General features: G+C 51.3%; 3 protein-coding genes across 3 annotated transcripts; 2 read left to right on the forward strand and 1 right to left on the reverse strand.

Moving 5' to 3' along the window:
- Positions 1-6,846: 6,846 nt before the first annotated feature.
- LOC140676009 (uncharacterized) lies at positions 6,847-8,335 on the forward strand. The gene is made up of 3 exons (XM_072910590.1): positions 6,847-7,155; positions 7,260-7,805; positions 7,883-8,335. Exons 1-3 carry the CDS (start codon positions 6,847-6,849, stop codon positions 8,333-8,335), a joined length of 1,308 nt encoding a protein of 435 aa, XP_072766691.1.
- A 74-nt stretch (positions 8,336-8,409) lies between these two features.
- LOC140676010 (uncharacterized) lies at positions 8,410-8,760 on the forward strand. Its single transcript, XM_072910591.1, has one exon. It carries the CDS (start codon positions 8,410-8,412, stop codon positions 8,758-8,760), a length of 351 nt encoding a protein of 116 aa, XP_072766692.1.
- Positions 8,761-17,612: 8,852 nt separating this feature from the next.
- Positions 17,613-18,407, reverse strand: LOC140676011 (uncharacterized). Its single transcript, XM_072910592.1, has 2 exons — positions 18,097-18,407; positions 17,613-17,943 (listed from the first exon to the last, which is right to left on the reverse strand). Exons 1-2 carry the CDS (start codon positions 18,405-18,407, stop codon positions 17,613-17,615), a joined length of 642 nt encoding a protein of 213 aa, XP_072766693.1.
- Positions 18,408-18,896: the final 489 nt, after the last annotated feature.

Below are 18,896 nucleotides of genomic sequence, written 5' to 3' on the forward strand. Positions count from 1 at the left end.
TCCAGCCTCCAATTAAAAGACAAATGATTATGCTACGTTAGCACAGTCAAATTACTGCGGCTATTTAATACACATCATTAAGCAGAACAAATCTTTAATTATTTTCTAAAAACCATGTTTTTATTAAACAGGCGTCAGTCATGATGCCCCGGAGTCGTTCCATCTCCAACTGGAGGTCCGACCCCTCGGCCGGTCTCTCGAGCTAAGTAGCCGAGAGAAATATGGCCATCAGGAGGTCCTCGTCCACAAGATTGTGGACGGACCACAGCGGAGAGAGTATCCATGCCGCCTGGCGGTGGCGAGTGAAGCACCTGTGGAGGGACTACCCCCGAGCGGAACTCTACGTGTCTGTCATCGGACAACGATTCCCGCTCGAGGATGACCCTCTATTTGCTTGCATTTCGCAGGGCGGAGGGAATGGCCTACGTTAGGTTGTGACCAAACCGTTCAAATTTATTGGTCCCCTATAGGGCCTATTAAGACGCTCTACCCGAGCACACCCCGAAGACCTACACTACACCTCTCTCATCTGAATTGCAGGCCACGGTCGTCATCCACTTTAACCGCCAAGTGGAAAGGTAAGTATTTTCCGGGTCAATACTCGACCCGAGCTTCTTCGAATGAACTGATTCTGACCGGATTTTTCCGAAATATCCAGGTTTTCTGCAGCTCCACAGCTTCACGATCCTCTAGCTTCAGCCTTCGCGTCTACGGCACCGCTATTCGATCCACGGTCCGCTCAATGTCGGATCAAGAAAGGCAATTGACGAAGTAAGTATTCAACAAGGTAAGTATTGAATTGAATTTAAATATTTTACTTCTTCTTCTTTTCCTTTCTTTATCGTGCAACAATTCTACAAAAAGTCTTTCCGTGTTACGCGTATTTCAATTTACAAAATTAACCGCTTTGTACGGAGACAGGATCGGGTTACAATTTACGAACCGACCAGCTTCTATTAAGAACGACTGATTCTAACGACCGACTGACCTCGAGGCCAGTCCGCTCTCGCCTTTTATAGGAGTGATTTCCCCTTTTTCGACTTCCGCGTGCGCGCCATCTAATGTTTTTGCGTAGGTCGACTTTAGCCAGGTCGAGTTTGACCAATTTAAGTCTGCTCAGGTTGATCAAAGTAGCGCTGGTCCTCGCTTGTCCAAACGTCCAACGATCGCATGCCGACTCCAGGCACCTTGTGCCAGAAAACAGCACCGCTCGCGCACAATACCCCGACGTCCACCCGGATCATTCGCACCATCAGCGCGATGCCAAACGTTGTTCTGCTGCCACTGCTTTATCCAATCGCAGCCGTACCGCATATTCTATGTTAACCCGATCAAACTTACAAATCCCATTGCTTGGTTTATCGTCTCGTTAACACATGGATATATGTACCATCCTCATTTAATTTAATATTAAGAATAAACACAAAAAAAAGAACCGGTACTGATAACTAAAATAACCCTTTTGATAATGTTTTAACGCACCTACAATTTACTTAATTAATAAACTCAAAATAGTGTCTTGTCAAAATCAGATATAAATGTATGAGTAACCAAACGCAACTTATTTTAGTAACGCAAAACAGAATTCAGCATAAGGCCATGTCCAGAGTACAAAAGAAAATAACTTTAACATATATGCGTCTTAGTTTCTAAACGCATCGCAGATAACAAAACTTGATACCAGATCGGGTCGAAATCCAACAGCAGCACAACAATAGTAAACAAAAACTAAAAATCGAACTCGGTCTTTCACACTTACAATTTTAGTTAAAATAGTTAAGTCGGCTTAATGCCCTGTTATAACCACGTATAACAACGTTAATCATCAAACGCAAATTGTCTTTATTAAAAAAATAAAAAACAAAGTTTGGCATAGGGCCATGTCAAAAAAGAACAAAATATAAGATATCATCGATGCCTTCATAAACCAGAAAATAAAATTTATTTGAACAAAATCAAATCGCACGTCGCCAACCAGCACTCGCCTCTCACTCCGTGGTTCGCGCGCCCACTACTCCACTCGTTGCAATACCAACTTGCGGTCGTCGGTCCAGGTCGACGTCCCCCGCTAGCTCTCGGTCAGGGTCAGCCAGGTCCACTATGGATTCTCCGCCCCGCGGAAAAAGGTGTCTCATGCCACCGGTATTTAGCAACCGGAGGTCGTTGCTAAATACCGGTTTGCTGCCGCCCACTCTTCTACCAAATGCCCGCAGAGATTTGTGCTGGCGGCAAACCCCCATGCTAAAGACCATGCGTTGAAGTTCCCAGCGTGAGGGTCGGCCAGGAGCGGCTGTACCGGACCAACCAGTCCGTTAATGTGTCCAGCCGCTCCCTGAATTCCCCCAGAGGGAGAGGCAAGTACACCCCCATCCCCTCCCTTGACCGCCACCTTGTCGTGGTGGGAGGGCTCACCCGAAGACATTTTGGGTGCCCAGAGCGGTCAGTACGAAGTCCTCGGACTTTCTACAATTGCTCCCCAAGTTCTGGGAAGTGCTCCCCAGTCTCGGGGGGGCTCCTCCTGGGGTGGAAGAGTTCTTTGCATCCTGGGGGGACGGGGCCCACTTCCCCGCAGGGGCAACCCTCTTCCGAGGGGACCCGTATGTGGTAAGGGACGGCAACCCGAAATTTAAACGCCCGGTGGCACGGCACCGTTAGGGAAAGACATTGCACGGGGCTGCTGCTCCAGTCTTTCCCGCCGAGCATGGGGTTCAGCCCTTTTCAGAGCTCCCTTTTCGGGGCCACGGGGGGGATGTGGGTGCCGTTCCTTTTTGTGCCTGGGGCCGGGACGGCAGCGCGGGATCTTCTGCGTCGTTCGCGGTCTGGCATGGGGGAAGACAGCGTCCCACAGTAGGGTGAGAGACCCTTTGTTTCTGTGCAAACGGCGGAAGGACGTGGCCCTCTCTGTACGCGCACAGAGGCGGGGTGACTGTTGCCGGGCCACTCAGACGTATTCTGAGCTCAGGCCGGTAACAGTGCCTCAGGGTGCTAGTGGAGAGCCTTGGCTCTCTCGTCTCAGCGTCCCTGAGGAGGGCCGCCTCCCGGGCCACTCGAACGTATTCTGAGCTCGGGCCGGGGAGCGGCGGGTGGGCCGTGTGCGCGCCGAGGGCTTACTCCGGAGGTGCAGCATCGGCCTGCCGCCGGGGCCGCTCGGACATATTCCGAGGCAGGGCCCGGCGGCGCGATGGGTGCCACCGGCGGTGCATCGCGACCGTTCCCCTTTCCGAAGCGGTGCACCGCCGGTGCCCTCCTCGAGGATTGTCGAGGAGAGGGTGTTAACACGGTATGCTGGTCGCCACGGCGGGTAAGACGGGTAGGGGACAGCTGCTCCGTCCCAACCGTCCGTGGGGCCCTCCGGGTGGCGCCGCCCCTTGCAGTGTCCGAGGTCAGACACAGAACCCCTGAAAGCCCATGAGGACGTCAAAACCCCATGGGTCAGTAAGGGGCTGAGATCCAGTGCCGGTGCTGTCTTTGGCCGCCGGCCCGTGGTGTATCTCGACCCCCCGGGGAAACTTGGGGCCCCTCGTCGGGAGCGTTACGAGTCATGTTTCGGGGCGCTTTCGACGGCGGTGAAGATATACCCTGGTCGAGGGAGCTGCAAGGGGAAAGTGGGATTATTTTCAAATGGACCCATCAATAAATAATATTATAAATAAAAAAAATAATAACAACGAGGAGGGAAAAAACGCTGGGGAAAGAATCTGGTCGCGGTCCACCTGTCCGTTGCGTTCAGGGCGATATATCCGAAGATTCCTCTTCGGTTAGGATGACGCTTAGGCGTCCACGTCAGGTTCCCTACAGGAGCAGTGCGAGGTTAGCCTCTGCAACAAACAGAGAACACGTGGTTAGGATGGAGAAGTTGCGCATCACTAGGATTGAAGATGTTAACTTCCAACTCCCCCTCACCCGTCGGAAGGAAACCGAAGGGACGATGGAGAACCCACTTCCAAGCACGAGTGGGATGAGGCATGACCCCCCTCCATCCCCGTTGATGAGTGCGAAGGACAACGAGGTCAGGCCAGTTGCGGAAGATTTTTCTGCACGTGTGTTGGGAACAACCATTCCTGGCTCAAGAAGGAGAGGACTTCCGCTCATGATGAGAATATGGAGGCAGACTCCATAGATGGCGAGGAGATCCGCGATAAGATCGCAGAGGAGAATGACAATATTTCTGTCACCAGTTCGGTGGCAGAAAATATAGTCAAGGAGCAAAAGGAGAAACGGGGCAAAGGCCATCAACCGGTCATCGGCAAACATGTCGGAAGGCGCCAAAAAAAGAAGGAAGCTCAAAGACGCAGAAAAGAAGAGAAGAGAGATAGAAGGGCGGCAGAGTCGCTGCTTCCGGATCCTTCTAAATCAGCGAGGTGGAACGTCTCCTCAACGATGAAAAGGAGATGGAAGAGTTGCTCTTGCTGGAATCCACCGAGGTAATTGCGGCGCAACTCATGGAGCATTCCACCATCCTATATAAGGTGGCGGACTGCTCCAACGGAATGAAAGGGTCTCTGGTCAGGAAGGTCAAAGACACTGTAGTCCTGCTGAGAGCAGCTACAACAGTTATGGCCAGACAAATCAGGGAGGGAGAGAACCCTGAGCTTAAAGAATTCCGTAAGGAACTGACAAAGCTCCGGGAGGAAAATGCGGAGTTGAAAAGGGAGGTGCGAACTAGAAAGCTCCTCTTCCTCCCTTGTATTTTTACCCGCCCCATACTCTTCCTCATCTAGGGACATTACCCAGAGAACACTTCCGAGAGGAAGAGGCTGGTGGTGAGGTCGGATGAGGAGGATTATCGGAATCCCACCTCTCCTTGTTTGCCACGGGAGGGACTGCCCCCTCTCCCCTTCCTATACAGGGGGAAAAGGATATAAGGGAGGATATGAAGATGGACACAGCAGTCCCCCCGGCAAGGACAGGTCCCGTAAGACAGGCGGGATCGACGATCAAAGGGGTACCGCGGCCATCGAAGGCCTTCCCTCCGAATCTGCCCGAGGAGCTGAGGGCAAAATATAATGAGCTGATGGACCAAAAGGATGCAGTTCTAGCACTCCTGGATCCCATCGCGAAGCAAGATGGAGACGCTAAGGCTCTCTGGAGCGGTGGTTGCTCCAAAAAAGCTTGTTCCGGCTCCGCTTCCTGTCCCGTCTACCGCTGGAGAGGAGGCTAAGGCCTCTAATCCCCGGGGAAGACAAGAGCAGAATCACGTGGGACCCGCTCCCACGGCGGGCCTGACGCAAAAACGAGAGGGACCGCGAGAGGGTGGAGAAGAGGAGGAGGAAAGGGGAAAAGGCCCGCGGAGGGCAAGATCCACTGAAAGCGGGACCCCAGCCGCCTCCCAAAAAAAAAGGAAAAGCTGCCTTCTCCAAACCCAAAAGGGGCCGACAAGGCCCTGTGAAGGGCAGACACAAGCCCTCAAGGGTAAGGCGAAACCCACCGAAAAGACAACACTTTCGCCTCCCCCGCTCACAGGAAAAAAAAAAGACGCATGGTCGTAGGAGGTGGTAGAGCGTAAAGCTCGCAAAAAAACCACCAAAAAAGGTGACAATCGGGCTCCGGCAACCACGAATGTTAAGGCGAAGGCAAAGGAGCCAGGCAATAAACCACAGGGCCCTCAACCTAAGCCTGCGATGTCCAATCCTCCCTCCCAACCAAAAAAGAGGGGAGGGAAAAATGGACGCAGGAGAGTCCCCCGTACAACTGCGATGGTGCTTACATGCCCATCCGGCCAATACAAGGAGAATATCTGAGACTGGCAATGAGACAGTATAGATCTCGCCAGTCTCGAAATTAATGGCCTGAAGGCCAGAAAGGCAGTTACCGGTGTCCAACTATTTGAGGTTGGGGGTCCGGACAACAAAAAAAAGGCGGATGCGTTGGCAGCCGAATGCGAGAGGTCCTCACAGGATCTAGAGGGGGTGATAAGAGGGGGAACCCCTCGAGCAGAGGGTACCAAGGAAAGGCTCTAAAAAAAAGCCCGAGGATACCCCTCTGCCGAAAGATGATGGGGAGGATACGCAGATAGAGGCAAAGCCAGAGGAGCTTGATCACCCAAAATAAATGGCGGTCAGGTTCCTCCAAGCTAACCTAAACCACGCCAGTCAGGCACAGAATTTCTTTTATCAGAGCCTGGCTGAGCGTGGCATCGGGCTGGCCATCTGTTGCTGAGCCCTATAAGATCTCAGCAAAGCTTACGTGGCTGGGGAATGCAAGAAGCACGGCGGCAATCGAGGTCGGTGCTGCAACAAATAACACCCCCCCTCTCAAATGTATTGGAAAGGGGAACGGATATGTTGCAGCAAAGTGGGGGTCCACAACAATAATTAGTTGCTATGTCCCCCCTAGTTGAAGTCCTGCCCAGTTTGACTCACTCCTTCAACAGGTGGGGGATGTTGTCAGAAACATACTCCCTGCCGATCCACTCATAATAGCTGGAGACTTTACGTCAAGTCTCCGGCACTGGGTGAGTCGAGGCAGGACACCAGGGGAACTACCCTGGTGAGGTGGGGTGAATTCGCTCGGCCTTCACGTTATTAACGAAGGCCGAGTGAGCACATGTGTCCGGCCCCAAGAGGAGTCGATCGTGGATATAACGATCGGCTCCAGAGGGGGCCAAGAGGTGCGAGGATGGCGCGTGGTGGGTGACTCGAGAGGGGAAACCTTTTCGGACCACCAATACATTGAATTTGTCCTGGACGCCGTGCATTACTGGGTACATCACCCACCTCGAGGCGGGGACACAGGTAGGTGGACCCTCACAAAGCTGGACCCCAAGAAACTAGAAGAGGCCTTAATGACCATTTTGTGGGGTATCCCGGAGGGAGAGGAAAGGCGGGACATTAACCTGGATGTGGAATGGTTGCGGGGCGTTATGCGCGAAGTCTGCGACGCAGCCATGCCACGCGCCAGGGTCCTCCGCCCACGTCACGCCGTCTATTGGTGGACGGAGGAAATAGCGCAATTAAGGCGCTCCTCTGTCCAGGCGCGACGCACCCTCTTCGTATTCCCAGAAGAAGAAACCCGGAGATCCGAGAGGAGGCCTTGGCTGCCTATAGGGCCGCAAGATGCGCCCTTAGCGCCACTATCAGGAAGTCCAGGGCCAGTTGTTGGGATGAGCTACTGTCATCCCTCAACACGGACCCATGGGAGCGTCCATACAGAATAGTTCTGAATAAGTATAGGAACTGGACACGCCCCCCGTCACGGAATCCCTGGATACTCCCGTCCTCAGGAATGTTGTGGACACCCTCTTCCCGCTAGTGGTTTAGGAGTCCACACTCAACTGGGGTCCCGGCCTGGGGGGACCTTATGAACTAGAGGAGGACGAGGAGATATCCAGCAACGAACTTCAGCGCGCCGTCAAAAGAATAGGATCAAGAAAAGCTCCTGGCCCTGACGGCGTGCTTGGAAAGATATGGGTCTGGGCACTGGACTTTCTGGGAGAACGTCTGAGGTACATATTTAATAAATGCCTCAGACATGGCGCTTTCCCCCAGCAATGGAAGCAGGCTGAATTGGTCCTGCTCCCCAAGGAAGGCAAGGAAGAAGGAACCCCGTCGGCATATAGACCAATATGCCTGCTGGACGAGGTCAGCAAGATCTTTGAGAGGATCATTGCAAAACGACTTGTTCGACATATATCCCGAGAGGGTGGTCTCCACGAGGAGCAATATGGCTTCCGCGAGGGACGTTCGACTGTGGATGCGATTAGTCGTGTTACGTCCCTCACGGAGGAAGCCGTGGAAGGGGGCGGGGTGGCACTTGCGGTATTACTAGATATCGCAAACGCCTTCAACACCCTGCCCTGGGATAGAGTAATGGATGCCTTGTTGCAATACAGGGTCCCTCCCTACCTTGTGGAGATCATCAATAGACAATATTTCCGGGATAGGAGCCTGGAGTTCGTCACACAAGACGGACTCCAATGCCGACGGGAAATTCGATGCGGGGTTCCGCAGGGGTCAGTCTTAGGACCCCTACTGTGGAATCTCACATACAACCGAGTCCTTTGCCTTCCTCTCCCTCGTGGCTGCCACGCCATCTGCTATGCAGACGACACATTAGTGGTGGCCGCGGGGAGCAGCTGGGGGATACAGCAGCCAAGGCCGAGACAGCGGTGGCAGTTGTGGTACAAAGCATCACTGGTATGGGTCTTAGAGTGGCAGCTAAGAAAAAACCGAGGCTCTTTACTTTCACAGTAAATCCTCTGGGAAACCGCCAAGGACTCATATCCGGGTGGGAGATACTTCTATCTCGGTGGGGAACCGGCTTAAATATCTCGGTCTCCTACTGGACGGCGAGTGGAAGTTTGGACACCACTTCAATGTCCTTGCCCCCAAGGTGAAGCGCTTCTCCACGGCGTTGGGTAGGCTCCTGCCAAACCTTGGGGGACCGGATGGTTGAGTCCGCCGTATATACATGGGCACCGTAAATGCGGTGGCCCTGTATGAATGCCCAATATGGGCGACGGATCTCGTGGCCATGCGTTATGCAAAGGACAAGTTCCGACGCATACAGCGCAGCATGGCCGTGAGGGTGATAAGGGCCTACCGCACGGTGTCCCATGCGGCGGCCACGGTCCTGGCGGGTTCGCCCCCCTTGGAGTTCCTGACCGCAATGTACGCGGAGCGGTATAATTGGGAAAGGGGGCTCAGGAGGGGTCATGGCCCTCTACCAGCCAGGGTCAAGAAGACCATCCGGATCCACGCCCAGCGGTCTATGGTGGAGAGATGGAGTGCCCACCTATCTGACCCGAAGACTGCGGGTTAAAGAACCCGCGTTGAGGCCGTCCGGCCCTGTCTACAAGAATGGTTAGACAGGGCCCGAGGTGAGGTATCCTTTAGGATGACACAGGTGCTCACCGGGCATGGGTGCTTTGGTGAGTACCTGTATCGAATCGGCAAGGAAGGTACCCGGCCTGCCACCATTGTAAGGAGGTGAGAGACACGGCGCGGCACACGCTGGAGAAGTGTCCGGCGTGGGACACGCTGCGCCGTGATCTCTGTTCAGTGATTGGCAACGACCTCTCGTTGCCAACCATGGTTACAAAGATGTTGGGTGATGAGAGATCCTGGAAGGCGATTGCCTTCTTCTGCGAACAAGTTATGACGCAGAAGGAGGCGGCCGAGCGCATACGCCGACAAGAAGAGGCGGCGGCAGAAGCGGCGATTGCGGCCGCTGCAGCGGCTGTTGTAGATGACAGCAGCGAGGAGGAACAGGAGAAGGAGAGTGACTCCGATGGGAGCTTGGGTCCCTCCTTGCATCGGCTACCCCCACTGACAATGAAGCTAAGGCCTTGACGAGCAATTGAGGGGGGACAATCCAGTCGCCCTCTCCTCAAAGGAGAAGATGACATTAGAGGGGGGCATGGTTGGGGATTGGATGTCTCCACCAAGTGCTCCCCTCCCCCTTATTAGCCCCCCTAGTAACAAACAGGATGGCGAGGAGGTAATAAGATCCCTCCTCATGGTCGCTAAACGCGAATGAGAGAATTAAAAAAGAGAGGGGCCAATAGGCCCCTCTATAAAAACCACACCTCAACGAAAGGTGGCTGGAATGATGTTCCCCCAACCAGAGACGAACGTCTGCTTTAGAGACGGTTGCGTCTCTCCCTCGGGACCTGGGTAGTGCAGGCGGGGGCCTGCATTGCCCTGTGTCGGGTCCCAGAGGAAGGTGAACGGGCGGCGTGGCCCCACTCGTTCACAAAAATAGAAGAAATCAGGTAGGACATCAACAGTCCTATCTGGGAAGGAGACTCAGCGAAAGTCAAATGTCGCCGAGTCTTAAGCGCGAAGGGGACCCACAGTCAGGGATACCGAAGTAATGTAACTGCGAGTCCCGGGTCCCTGCCTGCCCCTCCATCGCGCGGAAGGCCACCGCAGGAGTTTTAGTTGGTAGTCCGGTGGTCCAATATGATCAGGACCACCGGGAGTCCAACATAACCACCATCCCTCTCCCGAGGGTGGTGGTATGCATCAAGCATTTCTCCTGCGTCAAAAAAAAAAGGTACACCCCATCACCACGGTGGTCCCCCACTGGACGGCCACCAAATCGTCTTCTTTCTCTAACATGGAGGCCAGAGCGGAATTCGCCGTCCTCGGTCTCCATGTTATGGACACGGAGCCCCGATCGTCCCGCACCCAAATCGGCCACCCCCAGGCCATAACCCTCTGCTGCGAGGCTGTGGACAAAAACGTCCTGCGCCTTGCGGCAGTGGTTCAGTTTGGCCTGAAAGATTTTAGCCTTCATTTTGGTTATTAAAGGCGATCAGGTCCTTCAAGGAATCTTCTGTCCCCACCTGGAGATTCCCCCAACCCTCCCCATCTAGGGGATAATCGGTAAGTAGACAATAGGTGGGGGAGGGTGAGGGCGACGTGGTTGCCGCTTCTGTTACAGATTCCAGGGTTGGAAGGTGGAGGGGGACAGAGGGGAGAAGAAGTGTTTTTCCTTTTCCTCCTTCCTCCCGTGGGCCCTCTACTACCTTAACCTTCACAGGTGGGGATTGGGCCTCTTAAGCGTTTCCCTGTGTCAAGGATACGGGGTCCTCCCTCGCATACCTTTTTCTTTTTTCCTTCCCAGTTCTGGCATCGACGTCCGTAACTTCCTCTCTATACTTGGGTAGCACAGCTACCTCAGGGGTTGCGGGGTAAGGATGGGCGGACGCCGATCCAAACGGGATATTCTCTTTCTTTTTGGGGGAGAGGGGGACGGCAGGGGGTTTGGTCCTCACGGCCCCTCCCCCTTCCTTTGCCGGTTTTTTCGGCTAAGGTTTTGTTACGGGGCAGACTTGCCGTCCAATCAAATGGTTGGACGGCCGCCCGCGCCCTGCACAAGTCAAACAGCTCGGGGTCTTGGCCGGACAGTCCTTGGGTGTGTGAAGTTAGCATCTCAAATGTTAGAATCTCAAAAATAAACTTTATATTTACTTGCATCCAGCATAGTTCTACAGTTCCTGATAAGTTTTAACAAAAGTTCCGTCCAATTAATTATTAAAATCGAATTTTTAAAAATGAGATGCTAACTTCCGACAACACTTTACAGCATCTCACCATATTTCGAATACCTGATTACGGGGAAGTAAGAATAAAAAGAGTTCTATCGCCTAAACACGTCCTGTCAATAGTTCTGACGATTAAACAATTATTTTACCCAAAAAATTCATATTTTCGAACATAAATGTGAGATGCCGGTCGATTTTCGACAGTTCTGTTTATTTTAAGACAGTTCTAGTATAGTTTTGGTCATGTACATTAATTTCATAAAGAGTTCTCATGTTAAAAACAATTAAAAATATTTTTAAACAATTATTTTTCCAAAAATCGCGTATTTTTTAATATAAAGCTGAGATGCTGGTCGATTTTCGACAGTTCTGTTTATTTTAAAACAGTCTAGTATAGTTCTGGTCATGTACATTAATTTCATAAAGAGTTCTGATGATAAAAATAATTAAACAAATTTTTAAACAATTGTTTTGCCCTAAAATCGGGTATTTTCTTATAAAGCTGAGATGCTGGTCATTTCTTGACACATATGTATATATATATATATATAATTACATTTATAATTAATTAAATATTATATACTTCCATTATTAAAAAAATGTGTTAATAAAATAATCTTTTATATAATTCACTAATAATACCATTACTGTTGCTATTAAGTAGTATAGTAATAATTAAGTCAATAATTATTTTTTATTTTTATATTATATATGTGTATATATACATACATACATACATATATTATACATACAAGGTTTCCCGAAATGACTGGTAAATATTTTAATGGCAGGTTCTTAAAACATTTTATATATATATATATATATATAATATATATACAATATATATATAATTATATAAAATTATATATACTGTTACGTCCGTGTCAGCTATATAAGAAAATTGATATATCGATCGGTCAAAAGTTTGAAAGAAAAAGGAGCGTCGCAAGAAGACGAGTCTGCTTTCGGACGTAACATATATATATATATATATATATATATATATATGTGTTACGTCCTGTCGGCTCCACATTTTTCCTCCCACGAAATGAACAATAATCGTCCGATCGGTCACAAAAAACGGATCGCGCAATAGAAAAGAACCGTTATTATCAAATAACGTTTAGACCTACTAAAAACGATATCTAAACAAATACCGGAAGGGATCAATAACGAAATCCTCTAAACAACGAAACAGGCAAACACAGCTGCATAATCTTAAGAAAGAAACAAATAATGCCGCTACGCACTGTCGGCTCCACGTTTTTCCTCCCACGAAAATGAAGCAATAATCGCCCGACTAATCATAAAAAGGATCGCGCGACGAAAAATATTTTAAAATATTGAAAACGATGTCAAAAGAAACGACCGGAAAGGGTCGATAGTGAGATCCTCTAAATGAATAAATCGACAAACACAGCTGCATAATCTTAAGAAAGAAACAAATAACGCCGCTACGCACTGTCGGCTCCACGTCTTTACCTCCTATAAAGATAAAGCAATAATTGCCCGACCAGTCATAAGAGGGCCGCGGAACGAAAAAAATGTTTTAAACATTGAAATCGATGTTCAAAGAAATGACCGAAAAGGATCGATAGAGAGATCCCCTAAATAAATAAATGGAAAGAAACAGCTGGATAATCCCAGGAGATAACCAAATGAAGAATCTTCAAATTTCCTAAGAGGCCGTACAGAGCCCACCAATCAGCAACAATCAAAAATAAGGAGGAGAAGAATCTCACCGAACGATAGCTTTTTACACGTCAAAATCTCAAAAATACTCCCGCCCAAATTGTTAACACGCCCTCAAGATTTAATATAAAAAGGGGAGACTTGCGCATTACGAAGACCAAAAAATTTAAAATCAGTCGACAGTACAGCATCAGATTCATTCGGCACAGATTTTTCGGTCGTTCGCTGATTCAAGCAATTCGTTTTACACTGCGGGAGTCCCGATTACATCTTAAAATCTATTAGAGTCAGTGCTTAACAAAGACCACCCGCCAAGTAAGACCACAACTGGAGCCACAACTACACCAGCAGCTAAAAAAAACGCAACAAATCTGCCTAAATAGTAAGTTTAATTTCCTTCTCTTTTGTTTTGTTTTTTTTTTCTCATCGTCTCTTTTCTCCTTTATTCAACCCTGTTCTTTTACTAAGTATGCCTAAAATCGCACCGACCCGCCGATTCTCGCGAGCCAACCGAGACCATAGATCGGACGACACGACCGTGTGCGAAATCGCGCCGTAACACATATTACATTTTCGTAAATCTTTATTATTATTTTTTTTCCTCTTATTATAAACCATTGTAACAAATATCAACCAGAATAAAATCTTTAGAATCGCACTCTTTCCTCCTCTTTTCTGGTTGATGACCTCCGTACTTATGTAACACCCGCGATCCACACACACACACACACACACACGCACACACTCATACAAATAATTTTAAAGCCGATATTAATAAGATCATATGTAAAATGGTAAGAATTAATTGAATAAATATTAATCTAAAAATTAAAATGATCGGTAAACTTATTTAACTCTCTCACTCCCTCCACGCAAAAGATCATATAAGGTCCCGTCCCGCGTAAAAGAGATTCAATTCTCTTACGAAAAAGGGACCACCGAGAGAACGTTCGCATAACAGAGTAATAACGACACCCGTCGTTTACTTGTTTGCTAACCTGCAGCTCGCTCGACCGAGTCACTCGTCGATAAGACTTTTGACATCGGAACAGTTCTTGTTACGCCCTTTCTCTGACTCATCCTCTCTACGGGCCTGGACGTAACATATATATATTTATATTTTATATATAATTATACATAAAAATATATATATGTATTTATGAAAATAAATAAAAAAAAAGAAAATAAATAGAGTTTTTAATTTACTTTAAATTAATATTTAATATTAATATATGTATAATTTAATCATTAATATTTAAAAAAATTTTATGAAGATATCTAAATTTTTGTAATATTACGCAGCATAACGTTATCTTCCGTAAATTAGTTACATTTTTATATAAGTATTGTAAATTTACAGTTAAATGCTCGTTAGTTCATTTGTGACAAACCATGAATTCGATCAGATATTGATATTGTGTTATAAACCCGGTAAAAAATTTTTATATATAATCAGACAAAAATAGTCGTATCTAATTATACAAATTTATACGAAAATATACGAAATTTGTCCATTTTATATATAATTATTAATAATTATACATAAAATGTTGCAGGCATTGTGTATAAGTATGTATAAGCTTACATATACATAATTCTAATTGTAGCTATCAATCCATTTATATATAAATATACGTAACGTTTTATACGGTGTCATCTATAATAAGGACTCCTCCGGAAGGGAGGACGCTCTTCAGGCGGGCGCGCTAAGGCCCTCGCGTAGTGTCTTCGTTACTCCTCAACCCCCGCCCAGCCACGCTCCGGCTTAAGGGCTTTCGCCCCCGGCGTACTATGTGGCGCTCACCATCATTTCCGCCGCGACCGTCGCGTCTGTAGCAGGAACCGATTCGTACGCGTCCGACACCCAGGTATGCATGCCGGTGCTATGCATCCTGCCCGAGCCGGGGTCCAAGAGGAAATCCGGCTAAAGATGCGCTCTTAACTATCCCTCCACTCCGGTTTCCCGGGGCTTCGGGACAGAGCCTCCCCACCACGTCAAGGTGGCGCATCATCGGGGAGGAATCTAACCTTTTTTTTTTTTTTTTTTTTTTTTTTTTTTTTTTTTGTTACGAGGGGGAAATGCCTTTACGCATCCCCGGCCTGGTATTGGTTGGCCGGGGTATGTGGGACTCGCCGGCGCTATAGAGGAAGCACCGGAATGCCCACTAAAACCCCCCCGGGTATCCTTCCCAGACGGTTTATGCAGAAAGGAGGGCCTCGCCATCGGCACTATCCCTCCTCCTGCCCGTCTCGTACACACACACGCTTGGACCTGGGTCCAACGAGCACTCGCAGGAGCGTCCCTTCCCTATTACGACCCCGGGATACCAGCCGGGGTCTTCTCCTTCCCAGATTGCAGTAGACGGAGGTGGAATGTCCGTTTCCTACCCACCTCCGGCTCTGCGTCTCTCCCACACCAGAGACGTAATGGGGGGGGGGATAATCGTGTCTCCCCCTTCATCGTCATCTTCGTCCTACTTCCTTGTCCACCCCACTGCCTGCCCCGGCCCCCTGGTCCGACCGCCCACTTACTAGTGGTGGTTGGCTTTCAAGGGTGGGGGTCTGATGTTGGGGGTTCTCGCCCAAATTCCCGGGAGAGGGAGGAGGGGTCTCACCTTCTCTCCCCCCGCGTCTCTCTCGTCCTTCTCTCTCTCTTTCTCGCTCCGCCTCCTCTTTTGTGCTGATGACTACTCCACAGAAGGAGGCCACCGCTTTCCATTTGTCCTCCCCTTCTGCCATAGCCTTCACTATGCCTCTCCCACGGCCGTGGACAATTCCGCCCGGCTTTCCACCCACGCAGGGCACATCTCCAGGGTGTGCTGCGCCGAGTCCAGGGGATCAGTGCAGTGGTGGCACTTGCCCGTAGTCTCCTTCCCAATACGGTCCAGATATTCGCCGAAGCAGCCGTGCCCCGTAAACATTTGGGTCATACGGAAGGTCATTCCCCCCTTCCTTTTTTCCACCCAGGCCTCTAAGTGAGGCCCTATGGCCTCAGCCACCCTACGCCCCGCAGCTCTGCCAGACGGAGAGAGCAGCTGCTGCTTCCACCGTTCCAGCATCTTCCTATGGTGCTGCCGCCTCACCGCAATCCTCGCCCGGGGGACGATGTTCCGCCCCGCCTCCCGGAGCCCTCGCATGCGTCGGTACACATCGGTGTACATTTTCGCGAGGAGCTCCACGGGAGGAATCCCCGCCAAAGCAGTCGCCGCTTCGAACGACACTGTACGGTAGGCACGTACCACCCGTAATGCCATTTTCCTTTGGACCCCGTGCAAAATGCCCAAGGTCCTCCGGTTGCCGCTGATATCTTTGGCCCATACGGGTGCCCCGTACAGCATCATGGCGTGAACCGTCCATCCATACAGCCGCCTGACTCGACCGTCAGGGCCTCCCAGGTTCGGGAGTAGACGGCCCAGCGCGGCAGCTGCTTTCTCCAGGCGGGGAACTAACTGGGCAAAGTGCGCGGCGAAGCGCCACCCACCGTCCAGCAGTAACCCCAGATATTTAGAGGTATTTTCCACCTTCGTCTCCACCCCCTCTACCATGACCCAAAGGCTCGGCGGCACACCTCTAGCACCTGGCCGGAAAATGATTGCCTCCGTCTTCTGGGGCGCCACCCTCAGGCCCAACTCCCTGATAGCCCGCGTAATACACGCCGTCGCTACCGTGGCCAGGGCCGAGGCTTCCCTTCCGTTTTCCCCCTCGGCTAACACGATCGTATCGTCCGCGTAGCAGACGACCGTGCAGCCGGGGCGGATGGCCGTTCTTACCACCCCGTCGAAGGCCAGGTTCCACAGGAGTGGCCCGAGGACCGACCCCTGTGGGACTCCACATCCCACTCGTCTCGTAACCTCTACCGCGTCCCTGTTGGTGTAATGCAGGGAGCGGTCGCTGAGGTACGATTGGATGATCCGGCGGAGGTATCCCGGCACGCCGAAGCGGGCCATGGCTCTTTGGATACATCTCCAGGGCAGGGTGTTAAAGGCGTTCGAGATGTCAAGAGACACGCCGATCGCCACCCTGCCCTCCCGCACCGCGGCCTCCGCAAAGGCGCGCACCCTCAGTACTGCGTCCACGGTTGATCTTCCACCGCGGAAGCCGTACTGCCGGTCATCCAAGTTCGGCCCGATGCTTTCCAGGTGCTCGACGAGGCGATTGGCGACTATCCTCTCCAGGATTTTGCCAGCCTCGTCGAGCAAACATATGGGCCTGAATGACAAGGGGGTCTCCATATCCTTGCCTTTCTTGTGCAAGAGGACCAAATTGGCCCTCTTCCACCTCTCGGGGAAGACTCCCAGTCTGAGGCACTTCGTGTATAGGTGTGCAAGATGCCCACCCATCACCTCAAAGGCTCCAGCCCATGCCTTCCTAGGGAGTCCATCGGGTCCGGGGGCCTTGGTGCCGCGGAGTCTCCGCCTGCAACTCTCCATTTCTTCCCCCGAGACCGCCAGTCCTCTGACCATTCGGGTCCTCCCCTCGCAAAGATGGGGAAGGGGGTATCCTCCTCCTCAGACTGAGGAAAGAGCCCTCCGACCACCCGGTCCAGGGCTTCCGGGGAAAGGGTCTCCGTAGCCGGTGGCCCTCTATTGCGAAGCTTCCCGAGCACCATTTGGTATGGCCGTCCCCAAGGGTTCTCTTCCAAGTGCGAGAGGAGCTCGTCCCACGCCCTAGCTTTCGCTTTTTTTATTTCCAGGCGTAGGGCGTCCCTGGCCACTCTGTACGCCTGGTAGAGGCCTCTAACTTCCTCTACCGGCCTATCCTTCTTCTTGGCCCGGGCGTATTTCCTCCTTTGATGGACCGATGACCGCCGCAATTCCGCGATCTCCCCGGTCCACCAGTACGCCGCTCTACGGCCTTGCGGACCAGCCTTGATCCGGGGCATTGACGCGTCACATGCATCAGACATGGCGCCCCGGATCCACTCGACTTCCTACTCTATGTCCCTATCGGCCTCTCCCGATTCTCCTCTCTCCAGCCACGTGGCCGAAAGGATCGAGGCCATAAAGGCGTTCTCGTTCATTTTCTTTGTGCTCCAGCGCCTAGGAGAGGTCGTCTCTCTCAGCCGTCGACGCTGGAGCACCTGCTCGGGTGTGACCACGAGGCCGTAGACTATGTACCTATGATCTGACAAGGTCTCGACCTCCGTGGCCACCTTCCACCCTAGCACCTTGTTGAGGGTCGCTGGGGAGGCCCAGATAAGGTCCACCACCGACTCTCCCCTTTCCCGTACGCAGGTGCTTATCCCTCCCTCGTTCAGCAGCCTTAAATCCAGTGTCGCGGCCCACTCTTCGACCGCGACACCTCAGCGGTCCGTCCTCGGGGAACCCCACGTCATCGATTTTGCGTTAAAGTCCCCAGAGACTACCACCCGCCCCACTCCAATCCCGCTGATGATAGCGGAAAGGGAGTCCAACCTCTCAGCAAATCCTGAGAGGTCCAGACTAGGCGGCAGGTAGACCCCGATGACCAAAACGGGTCCCCACCTGACCGCCACCCACCCTTTGCCCTTGCCCACCAATGTGGCGGAAAGTGAGGCGCGAGCATCCGCCCTCCATGTAAGGGCTACGGAGCCCAACTCGTCCCCCACCCACGAAGGGTGCTCGGGGATCTGGTACGGCTCCGCAGCAATGCCCAAACCACAACCACGCTCCGCCAGAGTGTGCACAAACAAGTCTTGCGCCTGACGGGCGTGGTTGAGATTTGCCTGCAGGACCCGAGCCACCATTTATTTATTATTTAAATTTTGATTCGGGCCTGCCTCCGATCCCTTTAAAGAAGAGGGGCTTTCGGGACCCCTTTCCCATCCTGTACCCTCTCCTTCAGGGGGGTAATCTGGGGTGAGGAGATTTGTATCCTCGTCCTCCTCTGTGTTTCCCTTCTTCACCTCGGTCTCGCCCACCATCCCAGCTGTCGCTGTTCCGGCGGGTACTCCTTCCAGAGTATTCTCCCCTTCTATGATGGTGGGGACATCCTCCGTTTCCTCATTTCTCTCCATTTTTTCTCTCCCCTCCTTCAGCTGCTTGTTGGGGGGTGAGGAGCAGGAATTGTTGAGGTCTTTAGCTTTTTTCTCCACTTCCCCCTCTCTCTTTTTCTTCGGTTGCGACCTAGGTGTTGACGCGCCGCGGGGTGTGGGAGTTCCCCCATCCATTGCCCTCTTCGCCGCGTCGGGTCCTTTTTCCTTTGTAGAGGATCCTTTTCCCCCTATAGAGGAGGG

Source organism: Anoplolepis gracilipes, unplaced genomic scaffold (genome assembly GCF_047496725.1).
Source record: "Anoplolepis gracilipes unplaced genomic scaffold, ASM4749672v1 Contig35, whole genome shotgun sequence".
NCBI classification, from domain to species: domain Eukaryota; kingdom Metazoa; phylum Arthropoda; class Insecta; order Hymenoptera; family Formicidae; genus Anoplolepis; species Anoplolepis gracilipes.

Coding starts and splice junctions, on each gene's coding strand:
- LOC140676009 (XM_072910590.1), top strand. CDS start 6,847: ATGGTTGCGGGGCGTTATGCGCGAAGTCTGCGACGCAGCCATGCCACG. Junction 7,156..7,259: donor GGGAGCGTCCATACAGAATA/GTTCTGAATAAG, acceptor CTAGTGGTTTAG/GAGTCCACACTCAACTGGGG. Junction 7,806..7,882: donor ACACCCTGCCCTGGGATAGA/GTAATGGATGCC, acceptor TTTCCGGGATAG/GAGCCTGGAGTTCGTCACAC.
- LOC140676010 (XM_072910591.1), top strand. CDS start 8,410: ATGGGCACCGTAAATGCGGTGGCCCTGTATGAATGCCCAATATGGGCG.
- LOC140676011 (XM_072910592.1), bottom strand. CDS start 18,407: ATGGTGGCTCGGGTCCTGCAGGCAAATCTCAACCACGCCCGTCAGGCG. Junction 17,944..18,096: donor CTCTCAGGATTTGCTGAGAG/GTTGGACTCCCT, acceptor ACTGGATTTAAG/GCTGCTGAACGAGGGAGGGA.